This window comes from Geotrypetes seraphini, chromosome 3, assembly GCF_902459505.1.
Source record: "Geotrypetes seraphini chromosome 3, aGeoSer1.1, whole genome shotgun sequence".
NCBI classification, from domain to species: domain Eukaryota; kingdom Metazoa; phylum Chordata; class Amphibia; order Gymnophiona; family Dermophiidae; genus Geotrypetes; species Geotrypetes seraphini.
This window is the reverse complement of record NC_047086.1, coordinates 261,429,875-261,446,841: the sequence shown is the minus strand read 5'-3', so window position 1 is coordinate 261,446,841 and position 16,967 is coordinate 261,429,875. Positions and strand designations below refer to the sequence as shown.

The 16,967-nt window shown below is 42.3% G+C and overlaps 1 protein-coding gene across 1 annotated transcript in view; it reads left to right on the top strand.

Moving 5' to 3' along the window:
- Window positions 1-16,967, top strand: part of CRIM1 (cysteine rich transmembrane BMP regulator 1) — a 1,144,468-nt gene that overhangs the window by 1,016,846 nt on the left and 110,655 nt on the right. Inside the window, exon 11 of the mRNA XM_033937787.1 lies at window positions 9,331-9,540. Coding sequence (XP_033793678.1) covers window positions 9,331-9,540 — 210 coding nt within the window. The remainder of the gene's footprint in view (window positions 1-9,330; window positions 9,541-16,967) is intronic.

Sequence of the window (16,967 nt, the reverse complement as noted above, 5' to 3'; positions counted from 1 at the left end):
TACTGCCACCCCCCCGCATAACACTTGGCAGGAGAGATGTCCGATCCCTCCTGCCGGCACCCCCTCAAACACCCTCACTCCCCCCCAAACCCACCCAGACCCCCCACCCCAGACCTTTTTCTGGAAGGCTAGCTGGAGGGATATCCACTCCTTCTGGCCGGCAGGGCTGCTTCTTCCGAATGGCGGGCCTTCCCCTTCCCAGTGCATCCTGGGATGCACTGGAGAGGGGCCTAAGGCCCTTATTGGCCCAGGTGCCTAAGGCCAATTGGACACTTCTAAGTTGATTTTGCAGCATTTTCAGCAAGCTGGTGCCAACATTTTAAAACGACTAGTTATATAAGAACATAAGAATAGGCTTACTGGATCAGACCAATGATTCATCTAGCCTAGTTTCCTGTCTTCACGAAGGCCAATCCAAATCACATCATTCTATGCCACCGATCCAGAGCAAGCAGTGGCTTCTCCTATATCTGTCTCAACAGCAGTTTATGGACTTTTCCTCCAGGAACTTGTCCAAACCTTTTTTTAAAACCAGCTACATTAACCGCTCTTACCACATCCTCTTGCAATGCATTCCAGAACTTAACTATCCTCTGAGTGAAAAAATATGTCTTCCTATTGGTTTTGAAAGTATTACTCTGTAACTTCATTGAGTGTCCCCTAGTCTTTGTAAACCTTGATGCAGTAAAAAATCAATGCACTGTTGATGAAACATGGTTATATATCTCTATGATCCTGAGACAAGCCAACAACAGTCCATGTGGCATTCAGGTTCTCCAAGGCCAAGAAAATTCAAGACCCAAAAGTCAGCAGGTAAGGTCATAGCCACAATGTTTTGGGATCAGGAACGTGTTGTAATGACTATCTTCCAAGGGGCAAAACAGATAATACAGAATACTTCTGTAACTTGCTGTATCAATTAAAGGAGGCATTGAAAGAAAAAAGAAGGGGGAAGCTGTGGAAAGGAGTTCTCTTTTTGCAAGACAATGCACTTGTTCACAAGATTGGCAAAACGATGGATGTTTTGAAGCAGTGGTGGTTTCAATGCATAAACCATCTACCCTACTCTCAGATCTTGCTCCATCTGACTTATTTCTGTTTCCAAACCTTATAAAGAGTATGAAAGGGCAACAATTTTTGAATGATTCAGAGGTGATTGCAGCAGCGGAACAGTATTTCAGTGACCATACATCAGAATATTTTTGGAAGGGTTACAGAAACTTCAGACACGATGTGCCAACTGTGTTGAATTTTGGGGTGAATATGTGGAACAACTTGTAAGTTTCTTGGCTCAACATCATTCCCTTCATGGTTGGGCTGAGAAATTTTCAGCACCCTCTCGTATGTGGGTTGCCAGCAGTAGTAGAATGAAGACATGCTGCATTCAGCCAGTTTTGGGTCTCCCTATGCCTTATCCTGCCTTCTCTGATGCAGTTTCCTGTGCATGGGATGCAACAGAGGGAAGACCCAGGAGCTGGCCAAAGGCAGCCTGTCTTCATGTTGCTGCTGCCAGTAACTTATATAAGGTTTACATGATTGCAGGGAGGGTGGGAGAAGGGAGGAGGGAGGAGGAGAGGAAGTGATGTCAGACCCATGGGGGAAAGAAAAGTGCAAATGGCAGAGAGAGAGAGAGAGTGAAAGAGAGAGAAAGACCAGACCAGGGGGTATAGAGGGAGGAGGCAGTGGTGTAGGAAGGGGAGGCAGAGGAGTGGACTGCCACGGGTGCTATCTTGGCAGGGGCATCATCACCTCTCCTCTTCACTCACACACTTCTTCAAAACTTCGCCAGTGTAAGCAGCATCTCCTACCTGCTACTCGCACCAGGTTGCGAGACCAGGAAGTAACATCAGAGAGGGAGCTGCGGCTGACATTAGCAGCAGGTAGATGATTCTGCTCACTGCCAGCAAATATTTCAAGAGGTATGTGGGGGGAGGGAGTCCCATGCACCTCCTTCCCTCATTATGCCACTGGGAGGAGGGAGGAAGAGAGAGATGCCTGACCTGTGGGTGAGAGAGGGGAGAAGTCTTAACCACTGGACCAGCTGAGGTGCTGGATTTTGGCACCCGTTATCACAAGCACCCTGAGTGAGTAGTCATCTAGTCCAATAGTTAAGCCAGCCCTGATAAAAATCCATCTGGCAGGGTTGGAGTACCTTCTTAAACCAGCTTGGGAAACTTAACTCCTGCTGACCCCCACTCCTGGTGCTGCCTTCATCCCCTTCGCCCTTAACTTCATTAATCTCAGGAGTTGTATTACAACCTACTTTCTTTCCTTCCAACTCCCACCTCCCCACACTTTCAACCTGTCACCTGCCCCCTCCCTGCAGCAGCACATCTCAGGTTTCCCAAATTTAGAGCTGGGGGAGAAGCAAAAGTGTGTACAATATTTCCTCTTCTCCAAAAGAAATGGCATTTCCCATACACAGTAGAATATACAGCTAAAAAGAAGAATGCACTGGTACATGTCAGACAAATATTACACCGGTAAATTAGTCTTCATAGGTTTTCTTAAGTAGCAGAAAAAAAATGGGAGATCTTGGAGTTCAAACCTCTTTGAATGTTTATACCTGTTTGTTACCTACTTTAAGCTGCTTTGAAGCTTTCTTCAGAGTAATAAGTCAAAATAAAAGAGGAAAGGCACATTATTCCAAGAATATTTTCCTTTGATGATATCCCTGCTATCTATGCCTAATTTTCCAGTTAAAATTATGCTTTTAGTTTACCCATCTCTGCTATATCAGAGCAACCCAAGTAAAGACAGACTTAAATATGATTATTTTTTTTCATTCATCATTGAGCAGAAGAAAGCAAAATTCCAACTGTGAACAGCTCACTATTGCTGTCTAGACAGGAACACAACCTTGTTTTCCTTAGCTGTATTGGTTCTGCAGTGTCCATGGCTAGAAAAATTATATCTTAACTCTATGTGTGAATAAATGTGATATAAATAAAAACAAACATGGAACAAGTATGTATGCAGTGCCAAGGAATTTTAGAGAGATTTGCTTCACCCAAAAGAAAATATACTGTATTTAAAAAGGCTGCTTTCTGGATTTGGCTAGAGTTTATTTCACTTAAGTTTTCTTCCATTAACAACACACTGTCCGATATTTTAAGTGATTTAACCGAGCAGGAAAGGCTCCTGCGCTGTTAAATCACTTTTGACTACCTGAGCACCGATATTCAGTTGAACTACACTGAATATCATCACACACTGCCCCTGAACTGTCTGATTAGTGCTGGGGTGGCCCATGGGCAGAGTTTGGGTGGAGCAGGGGAAAAGCCAGGGCTTATTCAGCTAGCAGCTATATTCAAACTACTAACTAGTTAAGTAAGCAGCTAAAGTTAGGACAGCAAAAAATATTCTGAACATTGGCTGGTGCCCAGTTAACCTCCAGATACTACAGGGGGGGGGGGGGGGGGGGTTCTAGCTGCCACCTCTATCCCAATGCCCCTCATACATCCCCCTCAAAGATAATCAAGGCTGGGCCATAACTTGAGGAGTTGGTCAACACATTTTCACTGACTCCAGTAACCCAAAATGTTTTTATTTTTTTATTTCAATTATTTTTATTAGATAAATACAGTGTACAATATATAAATGAATAACTGCAATCATGTATAACATATAAGTATAAATTCAAAAGTAAACAATTCATAAATTAATGGTATAAACTTTGTTTCAAATACAATTATAATAAAAGAAAGATTATTCGACTATTACCCTCTCCCAACCCCCCCCCCCCCACCCATTCCCCTTCTCAAGACTGCATATTAAAAAAATAAATTTATGATCTACTCATTAAAACATGACTTCGTGCAGTAGGTGTCAATGTATTTAAAAAAGGTTGCCAAATCATAAGAAATAATCTTCCCTGCTTCATCTCCCAATCAGCAATAAACATAGCTTCCATACATATAAGATGCAACGTACCAGCTCTCCATTGACCATAAGTCGAACCCATAGACTTTATTCATAAATAAAGAATAGTTTTTAAATCCATAAGAATAGCTCTTTTCAAAATACCTTTATAACCTTTAGGTATTGGATGCTGAATATCAAAAATCTAAAATAGATTATAATTATTATAATCATGATACTTGCCACATATTACTAACTTTAGAAAAAACCTTTGCCCAAAAACTTTGAACCAAAGAACATTCTCAAACCAGTCCATGTGCCTAAGGCCCCACCTATAGGAGGGGCCTAAGGCAACTGAGCCAATTCCAGTTGGCCCAGATGCCTAAGGCCCCTCCTGTGGGTGGGGCCTTAGGCGCCTGGCCCAATCAGGCCCTAAGGCACGCCATTTGGAGGTTGGCGGGCCTGCTGGGCGGATGGGCTTGGGACCCATCCGTCCAACTTACTGTAAGTGAAGGGGGTGAGAGGGGTGTCGGGGTGGGCGGGGGGTTCAGGGGTAATGATCAGAGGTTGAGGGCTGATTGGGGGTTTGGGGGAGCTTAGCAAGGGGTGCGCCGTGGGTAGGAGGGCCTGGGTTCCCTTTTGCCCATATTTTAGGGGAGGTGGGGGGTGCGCCATGGGCAGGAGGGCCTGGTATTCCTCCTGCCCGTATTTTAGGGGGGTGGGGGGTTACGGATGCGTCTCGGCAGGAGTGGTTGTGCTCCCTCTTGTTGGTATTAGTTCGGGGTTCAGGGTTGGGGAGTGGATCGCGATCATGGCAGGAGAGATTGGGCATTTCTCCTGCCGCAGGTCGCAGCAGTTCGGAGGGTGGAGATCACGATCATGGCAGGAGAGATGAGCCATCTCTCCTGCTGTGATCGTTGCCGGGGCGGGGGAGGGGATTCTGTAACCGGTGTTGTTTTTGACAGACACCGGTTACAGAATCGAGCTTTTAGGCGAAGGACTGGCCCCTCCTTCGCCTAAAAGGTCTTATTTTGGGCATTTGGGACTTGGGCTATTTTTTGGTTGATAATGTGTTCTAAGTTTAGACATAGTGGTGGTCTGGGCGATTAAACTGCTGAACGTGGAGGTAGGCTATTCTCAAAAAAAATCTTATTTTGGATGGGTTTTTTTGAGAATGGACATTTTCCCTGCTGCTGCTATCAGCGTTTAGGGCCTTAGGCCAAAAGGGGACTTAGACATTTTTTTTTATTATGCCCCTCTAAACTTCTAATTTTGGGGCTAAAGAGGACTCCTATTTGATAATAATAGAAAAATATGTTTAATAATGAATTACTCAAGCAAAACACATGAGAAAATATATATATTGCATACTAAACCTCATTTCCAAAAGGTTAGGAACATAAAAGGAAATACACTACTCACACAAAGGCTGCAGTAGTTCAGAGCAAGTGGACATGTCTGATGCACAGTCTGCAAAAGGCGCTAATACGAGCAGCTATAGTCAACAGACCAAAACAGAATGGCACTTGTAACACACTTCACTCATCTAATAACTGTGCATAAAACCAAAATTAATTATTAATAATAAATATAACGTGCCCTCAGTGTGAGGAGGTAAGCTTAAGGGGTTGCAACAATGTCGCCACTCCAGTGCTTAACAACAAAAGCTGTTTGAGAAGGAGATTTAACTCACTTCCAGCCGCACACCATCATAGGGCACGTTAGTGTGCATGTTAATCAAACAGTGATCATAAACACTAAGAATGAACTTTTTTAAAGCAAAAATGTATGATTAATTCACTGAAACAGTGTGGCACTCTATATTGATTGTACCTCCTGAGCGTATGAATAAAAAAAATATATAGCACTTAGCTTATATCTCCAAACAGTTTAGCATAGTGTCGATAGAAGCTACACCACTTTCGGTAGATCTCATTGAAGTGGTTCGGTCAGGCTTGGTTTCAGGGACTCGACGTACCCCTTCTTCAGGAAGCTATACTAGTAAAGAACGCCGCATATGATTTGGAAGAGCAAACGGCAGGAGAGAAGCTCACTCCTTCCTGCTTACAGGATGCATTGGGAGAGGCCGAAGGCTCTGGTTGGTTCAAAATTGCCTTTTTGAGCCAATCAGAGCCTTTGGCCCCTCCCAATGCATCCCAAGATGCATTGGGAGGGGGAAGCCCCACTGTAGGAAGGAAGGATGAGGGAGGAAGACAAAAAATGTTGGGGGATGGGGGTGGCGATGTCAGGAGAGATAAGGGATATCAAGGGGATGTCAGGATGTGAGGAGGAGGTACAGAATATCAGAGGTATGTCAGGGATGTGAAGGGGAGGGGTATAGGGCTCTGTGGCTCAGCTGATCTTGGCAGGAGAAATCCCCATCAACTGAGCCACCAGGGATCCCCCAAAACCGGCCCAGCTGATGGGAATTCCTTCTGCCGCGATCAGCTGATGGGAAGCCTAAGAGGTTTGGTTTTTTCACTGTTTGGGTGGTGGGAGGGGGTCGTGACCACTGGGAGTGTAAAGACAGTCATTCCTTAAATCCTTCAGTGGTCTTCTTGTCAGTTTGAGCACATTTGTGGAACTTAGACAAAGCTCAAACAGGTCTAACTGCCGGCATCTAAGTTCCCTCTAGGAAAGTTTTGATTATGGCTAGGGTCCGTCCAGATTGAAGCCCGCACGATTCCCACCCATATCACACACCCAAACACACCCCTTTGCTCTCTGGACTTACAGCAGCTTAGAATTGCTGCTGCATGACCAGAAAGTTGGTTTTGATTATTGGTACTTGGACATCCTTGCTATTAGGACATCCAAGTGCCGACTTCAGGCTGGATTTTGGATATTTTAAACTTTTGATTATGAGCCCCATTTGGTTTATCTGTGTTCTGCATGTGTGTCATGGCCTAAAGTGGGAACATATTTGTCGGCTCTCAATTCACCCCTTTTGGATCCAAAATGGTCCTCCTTACTTAAAAATTAATGAAGGCCACTGGGTTAGAACATAAGTATAGAAATACTGGGTCAAACTAATCTAGCCCAGTATCCTGTTTTCACAGTGGCCAATCCAGGTCATAAGTTACTGGCTGAAACCCAAATAGTAGTAATATTATATGCTACCAATCCTAAGGCAAGCAATGGCTTTCCCCATATATTTTGTCAAACCCAAATAAAGAGAATTGCAATAATACAATTTAGGTAAAATTGCATGACCATTCGGAAATCATAAGGTGTTAATAACGTTTTTAATCTATATAGAGTGCGCAATTGTGCATATCCCCTTGAATAATTTTCAGGATCTGTTTTCCCATTGTAAGCGCCTAGTTTAAACAAATCCCCAATAATGTCATTTCCTTTTTCACTTTTACCTGAATCCCCAGCACATCTATACAGTCCACTATATTGTTCTCAGCAATTTGTTCCACTATCATAATCTCTGTCTTGTTAACATTTAATTGTAGTCCATGATCGGACATCCATGCACACACCTTCTGCATACACTGATTCAATCTTTTCTCAATCTCACCCTCTCCCCTCACCTTGCATGTCTCCCTCCCCTCCCCTGTGCCCGCATCTTTCCTTCCTCTCACCCTACCCCTCCTCCTGTGCCCCTCTCACCCTTTCCCTCTCCTGTGACAACAATTTTTCTTCCTACCTTCCCCTGTACTCTCCCTAGTAAGGCTTGCTTCATCAGATCGCGATATCGGCAGCAATACACACCTGCTGCCTTCTGCTATCTCAGAAGCCTCCCCTCTGCTGCAGAGAGATTTTTGGGTTAGCGGCAGGCAGCAAGTGTGAATCGCTGCCAATACTGCGATCCAACAGCTAACACCATCTGAGATTCTGTGCAGGAAAGGGAAAATTCTGCGTGACTGTGCAATTCTGCGCAAATTCTGTGTTGCATGGACATGCAGAATTCCGCTAGGAGTAAAACCTGTCAATGCACATTGTAGCCATGCATTTTCCAGTTTTCATTGTTTAATGATAGAGTTTTACAAGGATAATCAGAATTATTGTAGATATTGACTTCTTCTGCAAACGTTTGATCATTTAAACAAGTTGCAGTCCGTTAAATGGAAATCTACCATTATTGATTTTCCTGGAATTAATTATTTTAACTGGCGGCAGAGCAATCTTGTTTGTCTAATTATCTGCTAAAGAAGAAAAGGACAGAGAGGGAGGCAGCCTGTGGTGAACACGGTCTCTTGTTCTGTTGCTTGAGATGGAAATATTATGAAACGCACTCTGAAAAGCTTCTGTTCTACTTGTGCTGTGCCTGTGTTGCTGCTTCTTCAGTCACTTGTTTTGACATTTTTTTAATCCCCCAGTCAGCTGTGATTTCACTGTTGTATATAAGATGTTCTCATTGTGATCTATAATGATTAATTTCTATCCTCTCTTTCACTTGCTTCCCCCATCTGCCAGACGATGCCTTCTCTTCTTCTCCTTGTCTTTCAGATTTACTACTTACTTATTCCTTTGTCTTGCTCTCTTTGTCTCCCACCATACACTGTCATCTAATACCACTAAGCTGGGTCTGTGCAGCAGGAGAAACACAGCCTTTGCAATAGTGGTTCCCATACTGCAGGTCAGGACCCAAATTGGGTCACATCATCAGTCACATTGGGTCACAGAAACAGCAATGCTCCCCACTCCTGTGGCAGCCATTATGGTACCTATGTGACAGTGATCCAGTGGCATAGCTGGATAGCCATCTTTGGGAGGGCCTAAGCCCAAAGTTGCTGGTCATAAAATCTTCTCTCTGTCCCCGCCTTCCCCCATGATCCACCACCCCCAGCACCTCCCAATTCAAAACAGAAATAATTTAACTAGTGAGAATCCCCAATCCCCGCCATCTGAAGACCTCCTCCAAAGGCAGCTAGAATGCCCTTTCACCAAGCTTGGCAGTTAGCAGCAGCAATTTTGAGCCACCGAAGCTGGCACTCTGTGCATGTTCAGTTGTCGACATTAGCAGCACAAGGACACCACCTCTAATTACCGAGCTCTGGGGTGGAGTTTGGACAGAATTGTAGCTTATGCATTCACTTTATAAAACAGCCACGTACACATGTGAAGTATGGTCTAACATTTACATCTTCTCTTGAGCAGGCAAAATGTTCACATCTTCAATCTAGGCATGATTACTGCAGAATTTGAGCTAGTATTTTATAAAAACACATAGATGCATCTATATGTCTCGATAAACTATATTAATAAGAGGCTCCTTCCTGCCCTATTAATCTAGGTGCCTTCCTGCCTTATTAATCTAGGTATCCTGCTATAAAAATTTCCCTTTTCATGGACAAACATAGATAATTAAGGACTCAGCCTACTGAAGGTTGTGTGCATTATTCATTCCATAAAGGACAAAACACTTATAATGTAAAAATACAATAAACTGCAATGCAGATAGAGATCTCGAAGGTTATCGTGAATGTGTCCTCTCATCGGGGTATTTTGTGATCACAGAGACACCTGGTTCAGTTGGTCCCCCGAATAAAACAGGTTCTTGCCTGTCAATGGATGGACACCGCCATGAAAATGATGAGAGCTGGCATGATGGCTGTCGAGAATGCTACTGCTACAATGGACGGGAGATGTGCGCTCTGATCACCTGCCCTGTACCCAACTGTGCCAATCCAACTATACACCCGGGACAATGCTGCCCATCATGTCCAGGTAAGTTGTTTTATGTTGCATCTCCACAATGAATCAAGAACAGAATCTGGCTCTTACTTGCTGAAGGTAAAGTTGATTTACTCAAAGTGGCTTGCTCTTTTGCTGAACTGTGAAAAAAAAGGATTCATCATCTCTTGTGCACTTTATTGGGTGAATCTCTTCATAAAAGGGGGGGGGGGGCTTAATAAATACTACTTTCCTCCTCCAAACTTACCACTTCTTCCTCTGATCCCATCCCCAACCATCTACTTGGTATTACAGGAAATGTTTTTAATTGGTTCCAGGGATTTCTAGGCAAACGATCTTATCGGGTATTCAAGGATGACAATTTATTTTACAGCTGGAACAACATTTGTGGGGTACCTCAGGGTTCTCCCCTATCTCTGACTTTGTTTAATATTTATCTCATTTCACTGGGCAATCTGCTGCAAAGCCTAAAGCTCAACTTTTATATTTATGTAGATGACATCACTGTTGTGATTCCATTAACTTGTTTGTCGTCAGATTTTATTAATCTTTTAGCTAACATCTTGAATCAAATTGAGCTCTGGATGATTGCTTTTAAATTAAAATTAAATACTGAAAAAAACAAATTTTTCTAGTAACTCCCAATAAAAGGATAAAAGAAGATTCGATTCAAGTGAGCAGACGAGAATACAAAATTGAACAATCCATAAAAATACTAGGGGATCCTTTTATCAAGCTGCAGTAGGGGTTTAACGCGCGTAATACTGTGCGTTAAACTGTCTGCCGCGCTAGCTGCTAACGCCTTCATTGAGCAGGTGTTAGTTTTTTAGCCAGCCACGGGGGTTAGCGCGTGAAGAAATGTCTGACGCGCTAACCCCACTAGCGCGGCTTGATAAAAGGAGCCGTAGGTGTAACTCTTGACAAACAACTGACCCTGGAAAAACACGTAGATCTATTGTTTAAGAAATGTATTTCAGTCTTTTTTTTTTTTAGTTCAAATATTTTATTGATTTTAATATACAATGTACATTAAGTACAGAAAGAGAAATATTAACAAGGCAAGATACAGACATGTTGAACAAATAAATGAAATGTATACAATAATATCCATGTGATACAACAAGCTGATCTAAGCCTATGTATATATATAGAAGAGGAATGTCGACACAACACGCAGCCATAGTTACTAGAGCGTTCAAGGTGCAGAGCACTAATGCACATGATTTATGATTGCTCACACCTCTCTGTCTATTGGAGCAAAGTTTGGGAAACCATTTCCTCTATCCTGGATATACAAGAGCCCATAAATCCGCGCATTATTATATTGGGTCACCATGGTCTCTGCCAACTGCTGCCTGTTCATAATGCAAGATTGCTTAACACCCTTCTTTTTCTGGACCTCAAAAACATACTACACTGTTGGAAGGACTTATCCCAGACGAATTATACTACATGGTGGAACACGGTATGCCTCACAGTGAAATATGAAAGTGTTATAGCAGAAAAGCACAGATCCATGTACTCCTATGCTAAGATTTGGAGCCCGGTCCACACCTTTTGCAATACTGAATGATGGCATTCAGTTATTGAGATAAGAACTGTGCTCCACAACAGAAACTCTCACACATTATGGCTCATGTTTTGATCTGGTTTTGGTCTATAATCATGTTGTCTCTCTACACCTTGAACGCTCTAGTATTTCAGTCTTATAGAAGCTTCGCACCATTAAGAAATTTGTTGACGAACTTTCTTTTCGTCTACTAGTACAAACATCCATTTTGAGTATTTTGGATTATTGTAATATTATATATTTAGGGGCTTATAAAAAAATACTCAAAAAAAATTAAGACTAATCCAGAACACCGCGGTTCACCTTATTTTTGGTCTAAAAAAGTGGGAGCACATTACCCCTTACTATCAAAAACTTCACTGGTTGCCAGTGGAGTCGAGTTCTGTTCAAATTTTCCTGCATTAGTTACAAAGCAGTTTTTGAGATGCTACCTGATTACCTTGCCTCTCAGTTTTCTCTGAATTGTTCTAATAAGAGTACTCGTAGAATAAACCTATTTAATTACCCTTCTTTTAAATCATGTCAAATACAAGAAGTTCCTTGACAGAATTTTATCATTCCAGGCTGCCAAACTGAATACATGGCTTGGAAAATTAATACTTGAGGCCACTTCTTACTTTGATTTTAGAAAATCACTAAAAACACGCTTGTTTGACATGTTTTTTTCTTAGTCACTTTACTGCCTAATCTATCATGAATTCTTAATAGTTTTTTATATCTTAATTGTGCTATCGTCTTAACTTTTATTGATTTTATCAGATGTATCCTTTTATTGACTGTTTTTATTTTGTATTTTAGATATTGACTGTATGTATTTTTTGTTGTGAACCGCTTCAAACTTCTGGTATAGTGGTATACAAGAAATAAATTATTATTACTATTATTATTACTTATCTCTATCACTCCTATTGTCATCCCCTCTATTTGCCATATCCTCAACCTGTCACTCTCAACCGAAACTATGCCCAATGCCTTCAAACATTCCATCATTATGCTGCTCCTCAAAAAAACCCTGCTGGACCTTACCTGCCCCTCCAAATATTTCCCCATCTCCCTCCTCCTTTTCTTATCCAAGCTACTTGAGTGTGCTATTCACTGCCACTGTCTTGACTTTTTCTCATCTCGAGCTATCCTTTATCCGCTTCAATTGGACTTTCACCCACTCCATTCTACAAAAACTGCCCTTACTAAAGTTTCCAATGACCTGCTCCTGGGTCAAATCCAAAGATCTCTACTCCATCCTCGTTCTTCTTGCTCTATCTGCAGCTTATGATACAGTAGATCATCGCCTTCTCATCGATACCTGTCCTCTCTTGAGTTTCAGGGCTTTATCATCTCATGGTTTTCTTCCTATCTCTCCCATCGCACTTATATCATATGCTCCAGTGGATCCTCCTCCACCATCATCCTGCTATCGGTTGGGGTACCTCAGACCACTTTTTTCCGTCTACACTTCTTCCCTTGGTGCTCTAATCTCCCATGGCTTTTAGTATCACCTCTATGCTGATGACTCACTGATCTATCTCTACAAACACTCAGGGCTGAGTCTCAGCCTGCCTATCTGACATTACAACCTGGATGTCTTACTGATATATAAAATTAAACATGGACAAGACTTAGCTCCTCATTTTTCCTCCTAAACCCACCTTTCATTTCCCCCCATTCTCTATTTATATAGACAATGCCCTCACCCTCCCTGTTCCAGTGGCTCGCAACTGCGGGGTGATCTTTGATTCATCCCTCTCCTTCTCTTTTGAAATTCAACAGACTGCCAAAAACCATCATTTCTTTTTCTATAACATTTCTGAAATCCAACCCTTCCTTTCTGAGGACAATGCTAAGACCCTCATCACCTCTTGCCTAGACTATTGCAATCTGCTTCTCAATGACCTTCTTCTAAACCATCTCTCTCCCCTTGAATCTGTCCAGAACTCAACTGCATGCCTCATATTCCACCAGTGTCGCTATAGAAACATAGAAGATGACGGCAGAAAAGGGCTACAGCCCATCAAGTCTGCCCACTCTGCTTACCCACCTATGCCCTAATGACCACATTTTCTTATCTTGACCCTCGTAGGGATCCCACATGGGTATCCCATTTATTCTTAAAGTTTGGCACGCAGTCTGCCTCGATCACCTGCACTGGAAGCTTGTTCCAATGATCAACCACTCTCTCTGTGAAGAAATACTTTCTGGTGTCGCCATGAAATTTTCCGCCCCTGAGTTTGAGCGGGTGCCCTCTTGTGACCGAGGGTCTCTTGAGAAAGAAAATATCATCTTCCACTTCGACACGTCCCGTGAGGTACTTAAATGTTTCGATCATGTCTCCCCTCTCCCTACGTTCCTCGAGAGTGTAGAGCTGCAATTTGTTCAGTCTCTCTTCATACGAGAGACCCTTGAGCCCCGAGATCATCCTGGTGGCCTTCCGCTGAACCGTTTCAATTCTGCGCACATCTTTACTGTAATGTGGCCTCAAGAATTGCACACAGTACTCCAGATGAAGTCTCACCATGGCCCTGTACAACGGCATTATGACTTCAGGCTTTCGGCTGGCGAAACTTCTATTGATACAACCCAATATCTGCCTTGCCTTAGATGAAGCCTTCTCCACTTGATTGGCAGTTTTCATGTCTGCACTGATGATTACTCCTAAATCTCATTCTGCTGAAGTCCTAGTTAAAGTTTCTCCATTCAAGAAGTACGTCCTGCATGGATTTCCGCTTCCGAGGTGCATGACCTTACATTTCTTAGCATTGAAGCCTAGCTGCCAGGTTGAGGACCAACTTTCCAATGTAAGCAGGTCCTACGCCATATAATTCTGTAAACTGCATTCACTTACTATATCACATAGTTTGGCGTCATCGGCGAATAGTGTTATTTTACCTTGAAGCCCTTGAGTCAGATCCCCTATGAATATGTTGAAAAGGAGTGGACCCAGGACCGAGCCCTGCGGCACTCCACTGGTCACCTCCGATGTTTTAGAGAGGGTACCATTAACCACCACCCTCTGAAGTCTGCCACTCAGCTAATCATTGACCCATGCAGTTAGTGTCTCTCCTAACCCCATCGATTCCATCTTGCTTAGCAGCCTGCGGTGTGGGACACTGTCAAAAGCTTTACTGAAGTCCAGGTACACGACGTCCAAAGACTCTCCCAAGTCCAACTTTCTTGTTACCCAGTCAAAGAAGCTGATGAGATTGGATTGGCAGGACCTACCCTTGGTGAATCCATGCTGACTGGGATCCTGAAGATTCCCTTCATTCAAGATCGTGTCCAATTTGCTTTTAATTAGTGTTTCCATGAGTTTGCACACTATTGATGTGAGACTCACCGGTCTATAATTCGCAGCCTCTGCCCTGCAACCCTTTTTATGCAGAGGAACGACATTAGCTAATTTCCAGTCCAGGGGAACTTTCCCCTTACTTAGGGAGAGATTGAATATCTCAGCCAACAGTTTCACCAGGACATCGCTCAATTCTCTGAGCACTCTTGGGTGCAAATTGTCTGGTCCCATAGCTTTGTTCACCTTGAGTCTTGCCAGTTCACTGTAAACTTCACCTGGTGTGAACTCAAAATTCTGAAACGGGTCTTCTGTGTTTTGTGTTGCCTTCAACTGCGGACCGTGTCCCGGTGCCTCACAGGTGAAGACTGAGCAGAAGTATTCATTCAGTAGTTCGGCTTTATCGGAATCTGCTATGCACACACTACCCCACTCCTTAAGTCACTTCATTAGCTCCCTATCTGTTTCCGCATGCAGTTCAAACTCCTTTTACTGACCTACAATTGTATTCACTCTGCAACTCCTCAGTATCTCTACCTATTCTCTACTCATCGGGTAGGTCTCTCTTATCTGTACCACACAGCTAGTATATTCCTGCTGAATTCTATTGTTTTATAGCATAATGTATTCTAAACCCAACTTTTTAGAATATCATATACTGATCATATAGCTAGCACTTTTTGACTGAATTAAAATATATTGCGTTCAATTATCTACTCATTTATTGTATAATTTTAGTTCAATTTTTATTTATTTATTGTATAATTTTAGTTTAACTTTTTAGAATATTGTATTTTAATCATTGACTGTATATTTTTAGTATTGTATGTGAACCGCCTAGAACTATGTGGTAGGGCGGTATATAAAAATAAAACTATTATTATTATTATTACCATTCTCGTCTGGCCTGCTCCAGACTCCTTCCCTTCTACTTTGCTGCACTGTATGCCTGGAACAAACTGTCTGACTCGGTACATCAAGCTCTGTCTCTGACAGTATTCAAATCCATGCTCAAAGCCCATTTCTTTGAAGCTGCTTTCAATTCCTAACTCCAACCCATCTGCTAGCACCCATATGTCTTTCATTCCCTTTGTAATTCTCCATCCGATCACTGGGCATAGTTGCACCTTTTTGTCCAATTTGTCTATCATAACTTGATTGTAAACTCTTTTGAGCAGGGACTGTCTATTCCATGTTTCATGCACTGTGCTGGTATGCCTAGTAGCACTACAGAAATAAGTAGAAGTAGTAGGCATAGTAAATGATTGAAAAGGGATATGCATTCATCAATGCATGTTTGGTTCATTTGGGAGACTAAAAAATTTCCATTTATACAAATTGCTAGTGTACATGTATGCTTATGAATTAATATACACGTAATCGATTTGCACACGTATAGCATGCATTAAAAACATGAATATGTGCAAAACCATGAAAAAAGAAACACATGAAAATCTCTAAAGCCTCATTTAAAATGAAAGCTAACTAAGCTATTTTATTTTAGCAATGTATAACGCTTATATAACTCCTTATCACTGTTAGGATTATATGTAGTTTAATTGTAATTGTTTTGGAGGCTTATACATGCACATATACTTTAATTTATAAAATAAGGGGAAATAACGGGAGGTACCTACTGTACCAGAATTTGTAATATGCCTTGAATTGCTAATTAAAAGGGTAAGCAGAGCCAGTTAAAAAAAATCCTAACTCATGCCCTATTGTCTTGTCCAGTATTGGGCATGAAAAACAGCATCTGATAAAGAACTATTTGTCACCAAATAAGCATGATTTTTTTTTTTCTCAGCATCTCACCATGAACATCATTTTAAAGTCAGTAGATGATTCTGCTAATTCATGCCGGTTAGTGAGTTAAGATTGACTTTTTGGGCGCAGTAGACTATTCTTTCTTTAGTCATGTGGCAGATTTCAGGTAACTAATGTAAGTACAGATGTGATTTATTGCCATTTCTGATTATTGCTTTGATTTCAAGGCTCTATTATCACATTGCACTGCCATCCTGCTGTTGGTCGGTGTACCTCATGTCTCTGCCCTAGGACCACATCTTTTTTCCATCTACACTCCTTACGTTGGTGCTCTGATCTCTTCTCATGAATCACAGTATCACCTCTATGCCAATGACTCACAGATCTATCTCTCTACACTTGAAATCTTGACCTGCTGTCTGACTGAGCTCCATATCTTTCCAACTAAGCCTGTCTATTCGCTTCCCCCTTTCTCTATTTCTATGAACAATACCCTCATCCTCCCTGTTTTGTTGGCTCGCAACTTGGGGTAACCTTTGATTCATCTCTCTACTTCACATATCCAACAGACTGCCAAAACCTGTCATTTCTTTTTCTACTAAATCACTAAAATCAGATCCTTCCTTTCTGAGAGCACTGCCAAGAACCTCATCCATACCCTCATCACCTCTTGCCTAGACTACTGCAACTTGCTTCTCACTGGCCTTCCGCTAAACCCTCTCTCCCCTTCAATCTGTTCAAAAATCTTCTGCACACCTCATATTCCGTCATTGTCACTATGCCCACATTACCCTTCCCCTCTAGTTACTTCATTGGCTCCCTATCCATTTCTGTATACAGTTC